Source organism: Medicago truncatula, chromosome 1, assembly GCF_003473485.1.
Source record: "Medicago truncatula cultivar Jemalong A17 chromosome 1, MtrunA17r5.0-ANR, whole genome shotgun sequence".
In the NCBI taxonomy this organism is placed as follows: Eukaryota; Viridiplantae; Streptophyta; class Magnoliopsida; order Fabales; family Fabaceae; genus Medicago; species Medicago truncatula.
This window is the reverse complement of record NC_053042.1, coordinates 37,851,536-37,871,208: the sequence shown is the minus strand read 5'-3', so window position 1 is coordinate 37,871,208 and position 19,673 is coordinate 37,851,536. Positions and strand designations below refer to the sequence as shown.

Genomic DNA, 19,673 nt, shown 5'->3' with positions numbered 1-19,673 from the left:
TTTTCAAGCAATATCAAACTATTTTTGTGTATTGGAACAACTTCAAAATTCAAAGCACTTCTGTCAAATTATAAAATAAAAGATAAAGATATTAGAAAGTTAGCATTATATTTAAAATTCAAAGGATAATATATTTACTATAAAATTTCTTAGCTCAATTTTTAAGTTTAGAATACAAGTAAGGTGAAACAAAACAAATAAAAGAGTAAAACTCAGTCGGAATATCAATTTTAAAGTGCTTGATTTGAGGTGATTAAGATGGATGGTTCAACTAGAGCAAAATTTTGTTGAATTGAATGTCTTATTGTTTTTGGGAATAAATTCCTACTCCTCTTCTCCACGTAGAAGGGGTGGCACTTGCAAACACGGTGACTTACAAGTCAGAAATAGATTAAAGAGTGAGAAGTATTAACTGAAATGAAGTGTATATGTTGCATTGTTATGAAAAATATATTGTATTTATAAGTGTCGAAGAGAAGCCATTAGAGAGTGATGAAGAGACCATTACGAACAACATTTTGTCTAAATGTATTGGTTGTTGGAAGGCGTTTCGTGACATTTAAGCGTTGCAAGTTGGAGAGGATTTAAAAACTGGAAGATTAGATCTGTTGAATTTGATCCCCAACAAAACTGATCTCGAGATAATGGAAAAATGAGCTTTGAGCCAAATCCAAAACATCTATCATTTTTATTTCTTCTAAAAAAAGGCAAATTCTTATTCATCATCATTTAATTTTTTTTGGAAGAGAATAGATAATATAGTTGTCATAAAAAATTAAAAACTCTTTTTTTCTTTTTCTAAAATTTACATATCTGATTTCTTGTCTCTTTCAAGGCATAATCATCTCCCCTAACAAGAGTAAAATCTTATACCTCCTCTTAACCCATTTTAACATCTCTAATTTATTCTCAATTGACATCATTCCTTTGATCACATCTCTTCTTACAGGTTATCAAAAATATCATTAATCTATTATACATTATAAAAATCAATTGGACCCCACCATTTCACATGATATTTCTCCCATCAACCAACCAAAACCTTCTCTATATAAACCGATTTCCACACAAACATATTCTCTACCCCATGAAAGTTCCTACTTAGCTTCTCTCTACTCATCACCACCGCCAAGCAAGCCATGGAACCGCCATTACAACATCCTCCAACCCCCCGCCCTCCCACCATTCTCGGAAAATACCAACTAACCCGCCTCCTTGGCCGCGGCAGCTTCGCCAAAGTCTACAAAGCTCATTCCCTCCTCGACAACGCCACCACCGTCGCCGTCAAAATCATCGACAAGTCAAAAACCGTTGACGCCGCCATGGAGCCTCGCATTATCCGTGAAATCGACGCCATGCGCCGTCTCCAACACCACCCTAACATCCTCAAAATCCATGAAGTCATGGCTACAAAAACCAAAATCCATCTTATCGTTGAATTCGCCGCCGGTGGTGAGCTTTTCTCCGCTCTCTCCCGCCGTGGAAGATTCTCCGAATCCACCGCTCGTTTCTACTTTCAACAGCTTGTCTCTGCGTTACGTTTCTGCCACCGTAACGGCGTCGCTCACCGTGATCTTAAACCGCAAAATCTCCTCCTCGACGCCGATGGGAATCTCAAGGTTTCCGATTTCGGTCTCTCTGCTCTTCCTGAACATCTCAAAGACGGACTACTCCACACTGCTTGTGGTACGCCGGCGTACACTGCGCCGGAGATTCTCCGGCGTAGTGGCGGTTACGACGGATCAAAAGCCGACGCGTGGTCGTGTGGACTCATACTCTACGTACTTCTCGCCGGTTATCTTCCGTTTGACGATTTGAATATTCCGGCGATGTGTAAGAAGATTTCCCGGCGAGATTATCGGTTTCCGGATTGGGTTTCGAAACGTGCGCGTATTGTGATATATAGGTTACTTGACCCGAACCCGGAAACGCGAATGAGTTTGGAGGGTTTATTTGGCAATGAATGGTTTAAGAAATCGTTAAAACCCGAAGCTGAACCGGAAAAGAGTATATTCGGGTGTGATTATGGGAAGGAAGGGAAAAATTTAGGTTTGAATGCGTTTCATATAATATCTATGTCTTCGGGTTTGGATTTGAGTGGTTTATTTGAAACGACGTCGTCTTCTCAAGGTGGTAATAATAATAATACATGGAGGGAGAAGAGGTTTACTTCTAGTGCAAACATTGAAGTGGTGGGGGAAAAGGTGAAGGAAGTGGGAGGAGTTTTGGGGTTTAAGGTTGAGGTTGGGAAGAATAGTGCAATTGGATTGGTGAAAGGGAAGGTGGGTTTGGTAGTTGAAGTTTTTGAGATTGTGCCTTGTCAACTTGTTTTGGTGGCTGTTAAGGTGGTTGAGGGTGGTTTCGAGTTTGAGGATAATCATTGGGAGGATTGGAAAGTTGGTTTGCAAGATCTTGTGATTTCATGGCACAATGAAGAGTCTTCATGAATATCCTAATTAACCCTAATCCTACATGTATACACATACATATAGTTTAGATGAGTGCATGTACGTAGTATGCTTTGAAGAATTAGTCGCTATAAACATGACACATTTTGAACCTAAGATGACCAAGAAATTAACTTTAGTATACGATGATGATGATGATGCTTAATAGATGTTTAGTGAGACATACTTCTTCTTAATTAACTTCTAGGATTATTGTTAAATTACATGCGTGTTAATTTTATGTTGGTTTCATCTCTTTCTTCTTTTAAAGAAAAAATATTACTATTATGTATATGAGTATGGTGCTAATGTGTATCTTCTCCCGTTAGTTGCGATTAGTGATGATCATGTTATTAGATCCAACTTTATTATATAATACTGTATTTTGTTTGACTTTTTTCCTGCTTATATCAACTCAGAAGAAGAACAAGAGAATATGAATGAAAACTATGTGAACTGTATTGAATGGAGGAGTTGTAAAGTAATTGAGTGGGTTATTCTAACTAACTCTGGTTGCTTGACTCACAAATAAATCCTATAATCAGGTTAATCTCTCACTAACTAAATAATATCCAATCTAACTCCAGTTCTAGGCTGTTCTAGCTAGCTAGTAACTACCAACAAACTTGTGCTAATTTAAAGTGTATACACTTTAACAACAATACACTAGACTAGTAAACCAGCACATTCTTGTTATATGGTAATCCTCTTTGAATTATGCAACTAACAACACAACTAATTTTGTATCTGAATGTCGCATAGTTCACTTACAATATTGAAAATCTATACATTTGATATAATTTATACATACAAACATGCTTAAAAAAATCTCGAAAAATACATACAAATACGAAAAAATGTTAATGGATATTACGATATAAAAACTTGTAACATGTTTCATATTTTTTTTTCTCTTTAAAGTTTTGGACTATTTTAATATATTTTAGTGGAAAAATGAAAAAAAATATAATTAGATTTTATACTGAATGAATTGATTTTCTTTCTATACAACAAAAAATTAAAAACCTTTTCTTAGTTCATAAATCCAAACAGAAGCCAATAAAAAAAAAAAAAAACAAAGCAAAAATGGTAGAGATTATTATAATGTAACAATACACTAGAGATTTGGATCGAAGTCTTGAATGATAACTCTCATCATAATCTTTGTGAACAAAATACTTGGGTATATCTCTCAAAAAGAATAAAAAAATACTTGTGTAGTCTTGCGGAAACGAAAGCTAATTGGTTGAACCTTTGATTATGTGGTTCATGAATCAATCTCTAATCTCAACTTTGTCGTTTGTAAGGAGGTAATTATTCTGTGTTTATCTTTTCTGTTTATTACGTGACTGAAAAAACATAAGCCAATAATAGTGACGAACCCCCTCTTACGGCTCCCAAACAATAATCATAGAGACATTCCCATTCTTGAATTCATTTGAAAAAGAAAAAGGAAAGAAAAAAAAAATTAAATCATTCAAGAAGCGTTATTATAGGGAGTGACATGGTCCTACCAGAGCATGTCTTCCAACTTTCAACGGCTTTAAATCAAGCATACATATATATGATAATGATAATGATTTCTTAAATTATGGGATAAGTTATATAAGTACTACTACTAATTTTTTTTTTATAAATAAAGTACTGCTACTAATTAATTTTCATGATTGTATATTCACAAGCCAGTAGTCCATGTGATGGAACCCATGCATCAAGCAACCCCCGTTAAAAGAAATCCGAATATTTTTTTTATATGCTCTAAACATATCTTGCATAAGCATAACTCATCTACTTTACTCATGAATATGAACGTTACTTTCTCACTAATTAAGCACTTCTTTTTAAGTGTAACCCCATTTTGGAGTAATTAGCTTAAAGTTCTTCACATCTATCATATTTTTCAAATGCAACCTTCAGTGCATCTTTTCAATATTAGATTTATTAGTGATGCAAACTTCATAGCTAGAAAGTTAGAATTAATTAAAATATTTTAAAAGAAAACGATATTCATATAAAAAAATAGGAAACGTGAATCAAATACCAATATCTTTGATATGCAATAGTATGGTGAAAGTGAATAAATAAAATAATATAGTCACATGCAAGATTTAAGCAATCTTGAGTGCCTTTTTACTTTTTAGTAGATATTTTTGGGTACTAAATTGTTTTTAGCATATTTTCAATCTTTCACTTGGATAAATATCTGCTACAGATGACTCTAAATATTTATCTAGATGACATAATTTTCTATCGGTGTATAGTTTCTCAATGCTTAAGATTACACTTATATGGAATAACAGTGGTTACTACGGTGCCGACAATAATAGAAAAATTAATCAACTTTTATAAGCTTCTTTGAAAGGGATGAGTTTAGAGTGTCCCTACTTCAAAGAGATAGACTAAGATATTTTAAGAGATAAAAAGTAAGATGTATGATAATGTGTTTGTATTAAGGAACACTAATAAAATACTAACACATGGAACCAATCAAGATTATATTTTCGTCACTCTTTCATTTTCAGGTCAAACTCTAGGAAATACTTGATGCTAAGCCTAAGGTTTCGTTTTTGTTTTTTCTTATACCCATAAACGATAATTAAGACTTAATTCACACAAGGAGTCAAGGACAACTCTTTTATTTTCTTTTTTTATTAGAATACAACTATACAAGGACACCCTTTTAATTTCTAAACTCACTTTCTATTCGAATTCAAACAATTTCAAAGTCTATGAAAAAATCTGAAAAGTCTATGGTCCTTGCAAATAGCGTTTATATGGCTTTTGTTCCTTTGCAAAATTTTTTTTTTTTAAAAGTTCTTGTAAAAAATTTTGTCTTTTAAAAAGGTTCTTATACGCACTTAAAAAGCTAGGTGGCAGTTTGACGCTGACGCGGCTTTTCAATTAATTAAAAAATAATTTAAAAATTATGAAAATTGTTTTTAAAAATTTAAAAATCTGAAAATGAATTAAAAAAATTTAAAAATCAGAAAATAAATTTCCAATGTATAAAATTAAAAAAAAATTAAAACTTTTTAAATATGAAAATAAAATTTTCATAAATTATATAATTTTTTAAAATCTGAATACAAATTTTTTAAAATTTAAATTTAAATATGAAAATAAATTAACAAATTTTATTTCGAGAAGTTTTTCCAGATTTTTTTTCAAAAAAAAATTATATGATGTACCACATGATAGTTGCAAAATATTGGCCTGACCCTGCTCATGCAATGGACATCCTACTGGAGCTGAGGTGGTAGTTTCCGATTTTGCGCTTCATAGGGTGACCATGTGATGTCCTCTCATAATGAAAAGGATGAATACATTGTTTCCTTCACTATCATATTTTCTTTGTAATATCCTTTTGAAGATCTTACATGTTTAGTAAGATTCCCTAGAAGCTCCACCAAACATAGGATGATCGTATATGATTGCCTTCTTGCAATGACATAATGAAGCATCAGATTATTATCATGAGAATTACAATCTCTCGTTGCTTCATAGTTTGAAAAGTGTGACGTGCAACAGCAATCTCAGCTAGAAGCTTTTAATCGAGTTTTTTAGGGCGAACACCCTTACGAAGGCATCGTTGCTGTTTGCACAACTATCAATTAACACTTTCTTACCGGTGATAGGAAAATGACAAAGTAAGAGGACATCTTGCAGTGTCATTCTCAGCCTTAGGTCGTTAATTAAAAAAAGGTGTTTGAAAAAATCTAGCAAACTTTTCCACAAGTTACATCATAATTTCATATACACCCTCCGTCTCTATATCTAAGCACATATTTGATTTTATTTTTGTCGTTAAATGTAAACTTTTTTTTAAATTACTAGATGCATTTATTATTTTTTCCTAAACATACCCTTAATTAATACTACTATCTTGTCTTGAAATATGAAAAGTTAAATTTAATACACATATAAACAAAGGAAAATTCTATGGTGAAGTCATGAAAATGACGTTTATGATGAAGTTAACACTATAACATCAACACTGTAGTGAGTAACACTCCACTGTTTGTAAAGTGGCATCAAAAGTTCAGTCATCATACTATCATCAATTCATCAGATTAACAAGATTACACTTAATCTAATTTTATCCAACCTTGTTTCAAGTGTAACACCCCACAAAATGTAACACACTATCACATAATATCATCAAATCTGTTTGCATGTTAAAGATGCCAACGATAAAATAGTATATGTAAGTTCAAGATGTTGCAAGCATTACTATATGAATTACTATTGATCATTAATCAGTAATCAACAATTTAAAAATGAATCAAACATTAAAATCAAAATTAACTTTTTTAAAAAAGTCAGTTTCCTGACTGCACCGTAGAAGCTCCCATAAACAAAAGACAATTTCATAATATTAACACATAAAACAGACACATTAATTGCACTGACAACTTTTGTTTAAGAAATAGGAAAAAGGGAATGGGGAGAAAGTAATAGACATGAATTGAGACCAACCGCATTGCTAGAATTAGATATTTAGGCCTGGATGATAGAAACGTGTACGTAGGAGATTTAGAGAGAACAAGAGTAATTAAAAGTAGTAAAAAACATCATGCTTTACATTGTGATTTTTTTTGTTTTCTAGAGTTCAATTTCCTCCGACTTCTGTCACTTGTATGACCAAAGACATCTCCAAGTTAGTTGCAGTTGCAGTTGTAGTTGCAGTTGCAGGAGATGTTTGTCGTTATTAACATCATCTTCTTCCAAATGTAAAACAAGAGCCCAATGAAAAGCAAAGCAATGGCAATGTAGAAAAGTGCTGCGGAATTTGAGAGAAGTTCAAGTTGAGACATGTTTGTATTTCTGTTTTTGTCCTGTATTTTTTATATAGGAATATGATGATGTTTAAGGTATTTCATCAACCATGTTTCAGGTATGTAACATGTCTCGGAAATTAGGTTAGTGTGATGGAGGTTTATATCTGGAACGTGTGGCATCTATACTATATATAAAGAAAATAACTTCTTTCAACTCTTTTAGGCTGACTTTTCTCCTTCCAAAAATGCCCTCAATTTTCAATATAAATAACACGTGTAACAAATAGATAAGAATAAATTTAAATATTAAATAAATGTAATAAACACGATATGAATATATATGTCTTTTTTTTTTCTTTATCATTTAAAAAATGTAACAAACTAGATGAATATATTTACACTTAATTTTTCATTATCCTAATTATATCCTTAAAAACTTTTTACTATAAAGAAGATTGTTGTTGAAGTCATTAAAAAAAAAAATTTAGATTATATTTTATTTGTTATATTGTTGGTGTCATTGAAATAAATAAATAATCATGGTTAGTTAGGTTTGTTATGACTTGAAACAACAAACATTAATATTTTTAGTTTTAATAAAAATCAAAAGAGCGGAAACCGTTCATAATTTTCAAACGTTAGTGCAATAAAAAGAGCGGAAAGACGGGCACGTGACTGCCTGTCTTTTCGCTGGTAGAGAGAAAGAGAATAAGAAAAAAAAATGTTATAGTATCAGAGAGAAAGAGAATAAGATTTTTTTTTAGTGGGGTAGTATTTTTTATTTTTTTTTAAAAACGAAGAATTTTATTAACTCGTTAATTCATGAAAGTACAAATTAGATATTACTTCTGGCACCTCCTCTATCCACACCCTATTTGGGTCAGAAAGAACTAAATGGGCCAGCTGATGAGCTATTTTGTTACTCATCCTAGAGATAAAATGAAAATTACACGTGGTGAATTGGAAGTCGTCTGGATCTCCTTCACTATACTCCCAAGATAAGATCTATTCTTAATTGTGTTTATATAAAATTAAATTATAATGTTTATTTATTTTATAAAAAATGACATAATATTTGAAATAACATGATTATTATTTTTGTTTCTGAAAAAATTACTTATTATTTTAAATAACATATTTTTTTTTAAGAAAATAACATTTTGTTTAGTGTTGCAAATCTTTTTTGTTTTGTTAACATAATCTTTTTTGTTTAAAATTGGTGTACCACCAAATATTTGAGATAATGCTAGCATGTAAAGAGAAATTTGCACTAAAATTATAGATTTCTTTTTTCTTGGTTTAAAAAAAAAATAAAATTGATCGTACCACCGCCAAATTAATTTACCAGCTAATAGCTAAAGCGGCTCAAGTTACTTCTCTCCATCAAATTAATAGGTGCAATTATTAGTTAGTTTATTAATAACAAATTTTCCATTAATCCTTAAAAAAAAAAAAATATTCATTAATTTTTATTTTTTTTGGGTAGATAGATGAAATGGCAAAACCATTATAAACTCACACACACAAGTGGAGGTACCGGGGTTCAAACCCCGATCATGGCATCCGGCCTAACAATTTCGACATTTTGCCAGTTGAGCTAAGACTTCTGGATAAATTCATTAATTTAATTCATAGATTTTATTGGAAACTCAGATCCTCTTGCATCTTTGCAACGTCCATAATCAGAAAACGAAGAAACAATATCAAGGAAGCAATTTGAATTGAACTTAATAAAAAAAACATTGAAATTAAACGATTTCTAATTAAAGAAGAAAGAAAGGAAAACAAAGCACTTCTGAAATGGATTGAACAAGATCCCAAAAGTAAACAAACTCTCGGTTCCGGATTCGGATTCAAATCCTTCAATTATACACACTACCAAGCTTTGTAACAATAAAAGCTTCCCGAACACAAAACCGATGAAGCAGAGATTCACAACAACTTATCAGTGTAAGATCTAGTAGCGTTTATGCATGGATGTGCCAATGGAGAACATTGTCAAAGGATAATATTGGTTGTTGTTTGAAGATTGATCGTATGAAGATTGTGTTCGTCCATGGATATGCTGAGTTTGGGTTTTAGCTGTTGGAGAGAAGGTTGGAGAAGAGGATCGAAGAAAATGAATGAATAGAAGTGAGGTGAAATGAATAGCAAACATAGGTGGTACGGTAGAAAAAAACAAACAAAATTAAAAAACAAGGGGAGCCCTAATATGCACCTTTCAAAAATAGGTCCAACCATGGACCTTTTAGTTCAACTTGTTGTACTAGGTAATGCAACCGGTTGATCAAATAATAAAATTAAAATAGAAAAATGCTACCCTTTTTCTTTGCTTGTTACAAGAGAATGCCCTTTACTGTGCCTCCATTTCCATGGTCACCATCCCTTTGTAATTCCCCAACACGCACACATTTTTAATTTGCAAGTTAAAGTGAATTAAGGAATGCAATGGAAATAGTGCTACATGGTAAGGAATAGTGTAGTACAACAAATGGGTATGAACAGTCTCTTCAAATTAGATCTGATTTCTTCAAAAAAAGGTATTGACAGTTTATTGTTTCCAACATGTCTGATTTAAGAACTTGTAAGTTTTAATTAGATCTGATTTACCAAGTTTTCGGTAAAAATAAAACAAATGAGCATTTAACAGTTAAAAATTGTGAAAAAATGAATTAATTTTGACGGTAAATAAACCCACCGATGACCGAAGAATGGAAGACGGTGGAGAAACTGCATTTCTTTTGTTTTGTTTTTTACTTCAGTTTTTTGGGAGAGCAAAGAAACTGAATAATATATAATATGTTGCATATTATTAATTAATTAATAGTTAATTAAACGTAGAAACAGGTTTATCACAATCAAGAAAGCTACTTGGAAGGATTACGTGAAGATGATATAGCACGTGGAGAAGAAGCAGATAAAAAGAGTATAGCGAAAAAAATTAAAAAAAATTGTAACAGACTATGGCAGGTTAAGTTGGAGAGGTCCATGTTTGGACCTTTAAAAAAGAGGTTCATATTAGAGGGACCCAAAAAACAATTCAGTTTTTTATTTTATTTCTCAAACAAGTTTTCAACTGACAGGTGTCCTCGAAATGGGAGCTTTCCCATGGTGGAAAAAAACTCCCCATGTCCAGGCTAAACGTCACCGTTAGATAATGTAGGCACAACATGATTGACTTTCCATTGTTGAATAGCCTGATATCCACTTTTCACAGTGTAGTCACCATGATGTTCAAACATCCTCATGAGCTCATCATTATTGTTGATATTAATTAGAGGGATTTGAGTAATGTTGTTTATGTTCAAACATCCACATGAGCTCACCACCTATTAGGAAATTGAGTAGTGTTATTTGAACAATCAATTTTGTGACAACTTATTTGACAACTAAAATTTACAAAGAAAAAGTAGTATTGGCATGGAAACCATAGTAATAGTAAGATAAAGTAAAAAATAATGTGAGTATGAGATAGAAAGTTGTCACAAAAGTTGTCATAAAATAGATGTTCAAATATCATTTCTCTAGGAAATTTTACCCTATACCCCTATAGATGTACTTTCACCCCTACAAATCTTCAAAAATTCTATTTTTATCCTTTTTGCCGTTTAATCTTTTACACCTTAATTTTTCACCATCATTTTCAATTCAATGAGTTTACCCTCACCTTCACATCTAGGTATGTATTTCCCATTTCTAATATGTATTTTTTTTGTATAAACGTTTTCGCATTCAACAATTTTTTTGGAATCATGATGTTAACGTTTCCGAAATATATATCGAAAACCTCTACAAATCTTTTCCCTTGACGTATGAATTCTGAGAAACTAAATATGACAATTCCGAAAACCATAAACACAAAACCATATATAATAGTTTCAATCACAATATGAACTCAAAATAAAATAAAAAGAATCAAAAAAAAAAAAGTAGCAAATTAAAAACAAAAACAACCTTAATCGTAAAAAGGTTTTCAATCACAACCTTTCTTTTATTAAAAAAAAAGTTTATGTTAAAAAAAAAAGTGGCTTCAATTGCAGCCTGAACTAGAGAACGTCAAGAAACAATCCCGGAAACAAATATTGGAATTTTTAGGAAGAAATAAAGCAGTGGATTTTCTGGATTCAGTCGTGTATTTTTTGGGGTTCAATCAACCTGTTTTCCAGAATTCAATCAAGCAGTGGTAAACGATTCAATCGAACATTGGAAAATGATTTCCGTGAACCTAAGAGTGTGTTTGGATGGGGAAATATTTTGAGGGAATTCAACTACTTTGAGTTGAATTCAATGAATTCAACTCAAAGTAGTTGAATTCCCTCAAAATATTTCCCCATCCAAACACACTCTAAGTAACCATAGCAAGCCCTGAAAGCCTCCATCAATGATTAGGGAACAAATACAACCATTGGAAATCTACAACTCACAATGATTCTAGTAATAAGAGTCGATTATGGTAAAACAAGAACAAAATCCAAAAAATTTCTGACAAGGAAGGGTTCTCGTAATGCATTTACTGTTTTTCTGCAAATGATTTCGGGAAAAAGTGGAGTGAACAAATGAAAGTGACTATTTTATATAATAGGATAAATTGGGTAGTTTAAGTCAAATGTTGGGGTCAATGTATAATTGTAGGAGTGTGGGGGTAAAACTTCCACCTATTATTTTATATTTAATTTTTTTTGGACTGAGACATAAATCTAGTTTGAGCTTGTTAAAAATATGAGTATTATTTTTCCCACCCTATGCATGACTAGAGCGCCCTATAAATTTTCCAAAAATGCATTTGTGCAATCCGGATTTTAAAATTCGGATTCAGTTTCACTATTTCGGATTTTATAATCCGGATAATTTTTATGTATAATCAGCCATCAGACTCTCTCACATTTCAGCAGTTTTGAGTTTTACTTTTTAAAAACAACAAAAAAACTAAGTAAAAAATGCTAAAAACCTGCCAAATAAAATCATAAAAATATATAAAAAAAAAAAAAATACAACAAAAAATTCTAAAAATCAAATAAAAGTAATGCAATTTTTTGGATTTTTCTAAGAATATAAAAAATTAAAAACGGGTCTAACGATGAAATTTTGGATTTTGAGGGACGGAGTCCCGTAAGAAGTCCCTTCTACGGGAGTCATGATCCTTGAATTTTTTCTGATTTTCTGGGGAAGTTTCGGAGCAATCCGATCAAGTAGCCCGAAAACCTAATTTTTGACTAAGAACAGGTAGCAATGACACAAAATAGAAGGATGAGAGTTAGGAAGATTAATATTGTTCCCTAAAATGACTATCCATGTTACAAACATCTTTAAAATTTGTGCTAATACAATTTGGATTATATAATCTGAACTGTTTTTCCCTTGAAAAAGGGTGTTTATGGGGTGTTCAAATTATGTAATCCGGAAAAATCATGTAGCCCGCCCTATTTTTTGAATTTTCCGGATTAAAAAATCCGGAAAATTCCAAATTTGTGAAAAACTCAATTTTTCACCCTATAACAAAGGAAAAACTGAATCTGGATTGCACAAGGGCATTTTTTAAAAATTTACCGGGCGCGTTAGTCATGCATAGGGTGGGAAAAGTAATACTCTAAAAATATTTGTTTTGGGCTTACACAAATAAATATTAGGCAGAATATTTTTACTTTTGGCATCAATTTATCAACTAAATATTCATGTAATATAAATTAAATAAATAACATATTTTATTTGATGGATCAGATGGACATCCATCCGTTAAAATCTAGTAATTGATGGATGAATGGTTTTTTAAAAAAAATAAAATAAAATAGATTGTAATGGACTAATATATTTTTTTATCCATCCATTAGAATCTATATCCATCCATTTTACTACCCCTACATCCTATTGTAGGTTAGAAGATATAAACTTTAACTTTTACATTCTATATTTATTTATTTTATTTTTTTAAAAGAAAAGGTTTGTTGATAAATAAACAAAACAAGAAGTGGTTATAACTAACACCCATAGGAAATAGACAAGTGTCTCAAAGTCTATACTTTTTTTTTAATAACAAAGTCTATATTTTTTCATATCTAGTAGTTATTTCTACGATGAATTAAGATTTGAGTGTTATATAAAACTATATTTGTGGTTTTCTGCCTCCAACCTTATCTATACATGAGTCATACTCAACCAAAAAAAAGGTGTTTTAATCCCTTTACAATAAAGATGCTCTTAATGTACAGAGCAAGAACACTCCTTCAACAGGACCCAAACCTTATCAGTGGGAGAACGATAACCGTAAATCGAACAATGGATACCAACTTACTTACTACTTGGCGACATTAGCATTTGGAGGAATGGAATTGGGGGTAAAGTCCATGTAATAGTGAAGTGGGAGGTACAACTTACGGTGTGTTATTTGTTGGGAACCATTTGTGTGACATTGTGGTAGGAATATCACGTGATATTGCATAGCCATAATGTGACATGTGACTTTATCATATTAAAATAAAACAAAGTTTTGTGAAAAAGAGAAGTAATAAGAAAAAAAAACTATGTATCATATTATGATTGAGCTATGTCACATGACATTTTCACCATAATATCGCACAAGTAATTCAGATAACTTGTCTGAAATAATGAGTGTTGTTACTGTTATATCATCTCTATTATCTGTAATGACCCACATTTCATAGCTAGCACGTGCTGATTCATCTCACCTAACCGTGGACTCTATAAAAATACAAATTGTACCAAAAAGGAAAATAATTGAAACAAAACTAAAAACCACATAAATTAAATATACCAACGTTATATATATGTACCAGACTATGCAATTTACTGAATGTTCAAAGTTGGGTCAGAAGACTAGAATGGACTGTTATATCATCTCTCTTTCTTTTTCTCTCTAATGTTTTTGATCAATAAAAAAAAACAAATTGTCATAAAAGTAATTAAAAATTTATTGTACAGATATCGTTATATCATTATGCTAATAAAGTATCCCCTTCAACATGACCCAACCCAGATAGGTGGTTAAAGTGTTATTATATCCATGTAATGTGATCTACACCCTATATTTAATTTGAATATATTGACTACTTTTCCATAAATTAATTTTTTCTAATATATTATAATGAATTAACATAACAATAATATTTAATTTGAATATACTTTTAACTAGTCAAAAAAATATATAACATTTATTACTATTACCAAAATTAATCTTATTAGGTATATATAAATAGATAGAATTAGAGGTAGACACAATATATTTAACTGCTTAGATTTTTCATAGAAAAAAAAAAGTGGTTTGTAATGGCAGCTTCCTTAAAAATGGTGTTGAAAATGGCATTGTTGTTTATTGTTATTGTCGGTGTTATGGTGGGAAACACCCGAGGAATTGAAACCGCACAAGGAATTAAGGATGAAATGAAATATCCATATTCAACTCCTATTGATTTTGAGGTACAAGCATCTAAATGTTGAGTGTGGGAGCCCATTTGTTGTCGTATAGGACTTAGAAATTTGAGGACTTAGAAATATGTAGTTCTTAATGCAATAATCAATCCATTTGGATTTGAAGGAAGAGTTTCCAAAATATGTAATAAATCCATTTAGGAGATTAAATGAAAAGTTCTATATTTTTCCCTGTTAATGTTACCATTTTAATTTGGTCTTTACTGAGTTTACATTTTGTTTAACATATCACTAATAAATCCATGCTACTCTTGGGTTATAGATGTCTATAACCATCCATATTAAATATATTTAGCATCAGTCACACGATCATCAGATACACTCATACAACTTTAAGGTTTAAAACTAATTGAACTTTAAAGAATGTAGAATTATAGACAGTTTAAATGATTCAATTAAATTGATTTTATTTTTTAATATTTTTGTTTAGATAGAGTAATAAAAAATTTCTTTTTTGTCATCATTTTTGGGTAATTTTTATAAATTTTAATTTTTTTGGCCAAATTTTAAAATTGGGGCCAATTTGCAAATTTTGAGGGGTCAATTTGAAAATTTTGGGAAATTTGAGAACCAAAATGCAAAATTTAAAAATTTATTACAATGAAGAAATTTGAAATTCTTAACTTTTAGGTGTTATTTTAAATTCTCTAAATTTAACTTGAACAAAATATTTCATAAATTTCCATCATTTTGATAATTCATCAAATTATCATCCAAACAATGGAATTCACCTCAAAGTATTTGAATTCTCTCATTTCATAAATTTCTCTCATTTTGAAAATTCATCAAATTATCATCCAAATAATGGAATTCACCTCAAAGTATTTGAATGCCCTCAAAATATTATATTGCTTTAAAATATTCACTCATCCAAACACACTATAAAAGTAAATAATTTACTTTAGTAATAGCCCGTCAAGTTTGAAAATTGTTCTTCTCACATAAAAAAACACTCCCTCCCAACTGAATGGACGAAAGTACCTCTACGTGACTTAAGTCATTCTAGGTACTTTCAGCATGAGTTAACTCACGCAGATTGTAAACCCAGCATGACTTAATTCACGTTGTGTGTTGTTATATAACAGCAAAGTTAGAAACATAACCATAACCATTATGTTTCTAAACTTCCCAAATACGAAAATTCTTTCATTTTGATCGATTTTCACCAAACTCAACTAAATCAACATCATGCAAATCAACAAGTAAGTGTTGCTTATCCTATTGCATTATTTATTTTTTTTTGTTGAAATTTTATATTTTTTTTGGAGAAATTTTATATTTTTAGGTTTTTAGAAAATTGGTTAGCATTGTTTTAAAAAGGCTAAAATATGGTTTTAGTCCCTGCAAATATGTCTTGTTTTGGTTTTAGTCCCTGTAAATTTTTTTGTTGGTTTTGGTCCCTACAAAATATTTTGTTTTTGAAAATAGTCCCTCCAAGGACTATTTTCAAAAGTAAAATATTTTGCAGGGACCTTTTTAAAAATCAAAAGATTTTGCAAGGACTATTTTTTTTAATAAATTGGCTCAGTCATCATGTGCCACGTGTGCAAATCGTCACAAAAGTGGGGTTATAGACCAAAACCAAAACGAGACATATTTGCAGGGACCAAAATCATACTTTAGCCTTTTTAAAAAATAAAATAATTGGTTTGCATGTTATTTTTAGGATTGTTAGTGATGAATTAAATTAGGAGTTGTAGTTTTTTGGGTAAATTTTACATTTTTGGTTTTTTGTATTGTTTCTTTTTAATGAAGGAGTCTATTGACTAAAATTCATATTTTAAGATGAATAAGTGAGACATTCAGGGTTTGAAAACCGACCCCTATATACGACAATCCCTTTTACATATGACGCATGAATAAAAGATGAGAAATGATATTTGTACAACCACTTTATTACAACTTTTTAACAACTTTCTCTCTGATACTCATATTATATTCTTATTCTATCTTTTTCTTTTTCTCTCTCCATTGTTTTGGACCAATAAGAAGAGAGAAAATGAAAGTTGTGATCAAAGTTGTCCCAAATAGTTGTACATATATCACTACTCACAAAAGATAGCATTTTGGCGTAAATTTGAGAATTTTTTTGAGGAAGCTTAATCACAAAGAAAATAAAACACAAAAGGTCAAAATCGTAAAAAAAAAAAAAAAAGGAAGTCCAAAATTGCACACTAAACTTTTAGAGTCAAAAGTGAAAATAAAACTATAAATCAAGAACACAACTATAATTTTAGTATTGGAGTAGAAATATGAGATTATTCTTAAATTACATGTGGCATCATGTTATCCCCTTAAAATAACTTCTTCTATTGACTAAACATTTTCAGAACATAAAAAGATAGTTCTTCACCCCTTTTGCAATAAAGATATTCTTAATGTACAAACCACGAACACTCCTTCAACTGGACCCAAACCTTACTAATGGGATAATGGAGAACAATAGCCGTAAGTTCAGCAATGGATGCCAACTACTGACTACTTGGTGACATAAGCACTTGGAGTTGGAGGGATGGAATTTGGGGGTGGTCCAAAGTTCATGTAATGGTGAAGTGGGTGAGGAACACCATACAGCGTGTGTTATTTGTCAGATATATAGGCATAGTAAGTGTTGTTTCAGTCATATAATTTGTGTAATGACCCACACTCCATAGCTAGCACGTGATGAGTCATCTCACGTAACCTTCGACTCTCTTAAAAAAACAAATTGAACCAATGAGGAAAGGGTACGACTCTTCTCACAATATTTTTTTTTGTTCATTCCTAACAAAATAGTGTAACGTGAGTTACCTCACGCTGAGAATAGCAATTTTGTGTTGGAAATTAGCAAAAAATATTGTGAGAAAAACAATTTACACGAGGAAAGTAATAAAAACAAAATTAAAAATCACACAATTGGACTCTCTAAAAATACAAACTGTACCAATGAAAACTAAACTAAAAATAACATAACTAAGTGTAATGTTGTCAAAACTAGGGTGTAAAAAACTCGGTCCGATCCTTTAACCCATAAACTTTAGATCGGGTTTGACCTGATTTAGATAGGAAAAAGAGACTAAAATCGGGACAAAAGATAGGACACAATAAAAGTAGAATAAAATTACCCTTTAGATTTCCATTTTTTCTCCCAACCACCTTGTAAAGAGTAAAACATCTTGAACGACAGTTAACTTCATTGAATGACTTTTAAATCGGTTAAATCAATTTAAAAAGTGATTGAATCAATTTAAAAAATGTCGAATGATATTTAACCCGTTGGAGTGTCCACTGGTGAAGGATAAAAGTGAAGTAGATATAATAGTCACAAGGAATGAGAGTTTTGAATTGTGACCCTTTTAAAATTTAATCATGTACTTAAAAAGTAATTCTCAAGTTGAAACTTGGAAAAGTTAAGTTAAAAACAGACTTCAGAAAGTTCTGAAGTGTTAGTACAAAAACAATAAACTAAATGTAAATAATTGTGTGTATGTTGCGTTTCCTATAAGTAAAGAGTATAGAGAAGAGAAGAAGAACACACATAATTTATAGTGGTTCACCCAATGTGGGTTAGTCTACTCGTCACAATCTTGTAAGAGTTTCCACTATGTTGTTTGATATAACATCTTAATTCCTGCATTGTACAACTTTGTTCTATTGGAACAATTACAACCTGTATTCTCTAAACTTCAGCAGGCAGTGGCGGAGCCAGAAAATTTATAGAGTCTCGGCAAAATAAAACAATGATAAGTTTAACCTACGGAAAAAACCGTTGGTAAAGCTGGAAAACATGCCGTGACAGTCATTTGGCAATGACAGACGGATTTAGCTACAAATGTTTTTCCTATAATGACGGATTTTGGCCGTCACAAAAAATCAAATTTGTTGTAAATTTCTTGTAGTGATACAAATAAAATATGGGCAGTGGCGGATCTTGATTAAATTTTATTGGGGGTGCCAAAATTGTATATAATATATATAGAACCGTTTCATAAATTTTGTTGGGGGTGGCAAAATTGTATATAATATATATAGAACCGTTTCAATATCAAACAAGAATTGATTAGTAGATAAAGTGGTTAGTTTCTTTTGATTTTAGTACATGGACACTTTTTTAATAAAATATTAATATTAAAAATATAGGAGAAATACTAAAAAGTAGAGACAATTGGACTCGAATTAGAGAAATCACAATGAAATGAAAGCACACTCACCATTCCACTCCAACTAGGGAAACTTATTGATTATTTATGCCCAATATAATATATATAGCAACCATGGGGGATGACATGACTCCCATAGATTCCCAAAGAGATCCGCCCCTGAGCATGGGTTGAGCCCGGGCGCGTGCCCAGGCTAGTTGGGTGGTAAATCCGCCCCTGTCAGCAGGCTCACATCTTTATTTCAAAGAAGAATATTTTTCCTAAATATAAAAAGATATGAAACAACACTTAAGACTTTTTAAATCAATTAAAAGTAATTGAATCAATCTAAAAAGCATTAAACGAGAGATCAACACTTAAGTATCCCTCGGTGAAGGATTAATTTTTTTTTTGAAAAGTTTCAATTCAAGGGTAACTTTCAAAATAGAATTATGTCAGGATTATTCTTCGAGTTACCCTTCCGTCCCACATTTACTAATGGACAAAACCATTTTATATTACTACGAGTACTTTCCATATGAATGATAATAACTTTCCACATTCAATTGACTAAGAGATAAAAATGTATCCAAGACGATTTCTTAAAATTTTCATGTAATTGGATATATTTTTCAAGTGAATCCATAACCACATAGCTATGGACCACCAAAGCACTACGAGTGTACGAACGAAGTTCTATTACTCCTTTGATGATCATAGTTAGGGTGTCTTAGGGACCCTATATAGTGTCAAAATTGTCCGAATAGGGAAAGGGACCAGTCACGCTTTCAAGGGATGGCAATTTTGTTGTAGTTTGTGACATCATGCTTTTGCAACAAACAACTAGTTGCATGATGTTTTTTATTTTCAACGTGGAACACAACATC

General features: G+C 31.3%; 1 protein-coding gene across 1 annotated transcript; it reads left to right on the top strand.

The window, feature by feature from the left end:
* The first annotated feature begins 1,070 nt into the window (after positions 1-1,070).
* LOC25484465 (CBL-interacting serine/threonine-protein kinase 4) lies at positions 1,071-2,782 on the top strand. Its single transcript, XM_013613304.3, has one exon. The coding sequence runs from the start codon at positions 1,140-1,142 to the stop codon at positions 2,445-2,447; it is 1,308 nt and encodes a 435-aa protein (XP_013468758.1). The 5' UTR covers positions 1,071-1,139; the 3' UTR covers positions 2,448-2,782.
* Positions 2,783-19,673: the final 16,891 nt, after the last annotated feature.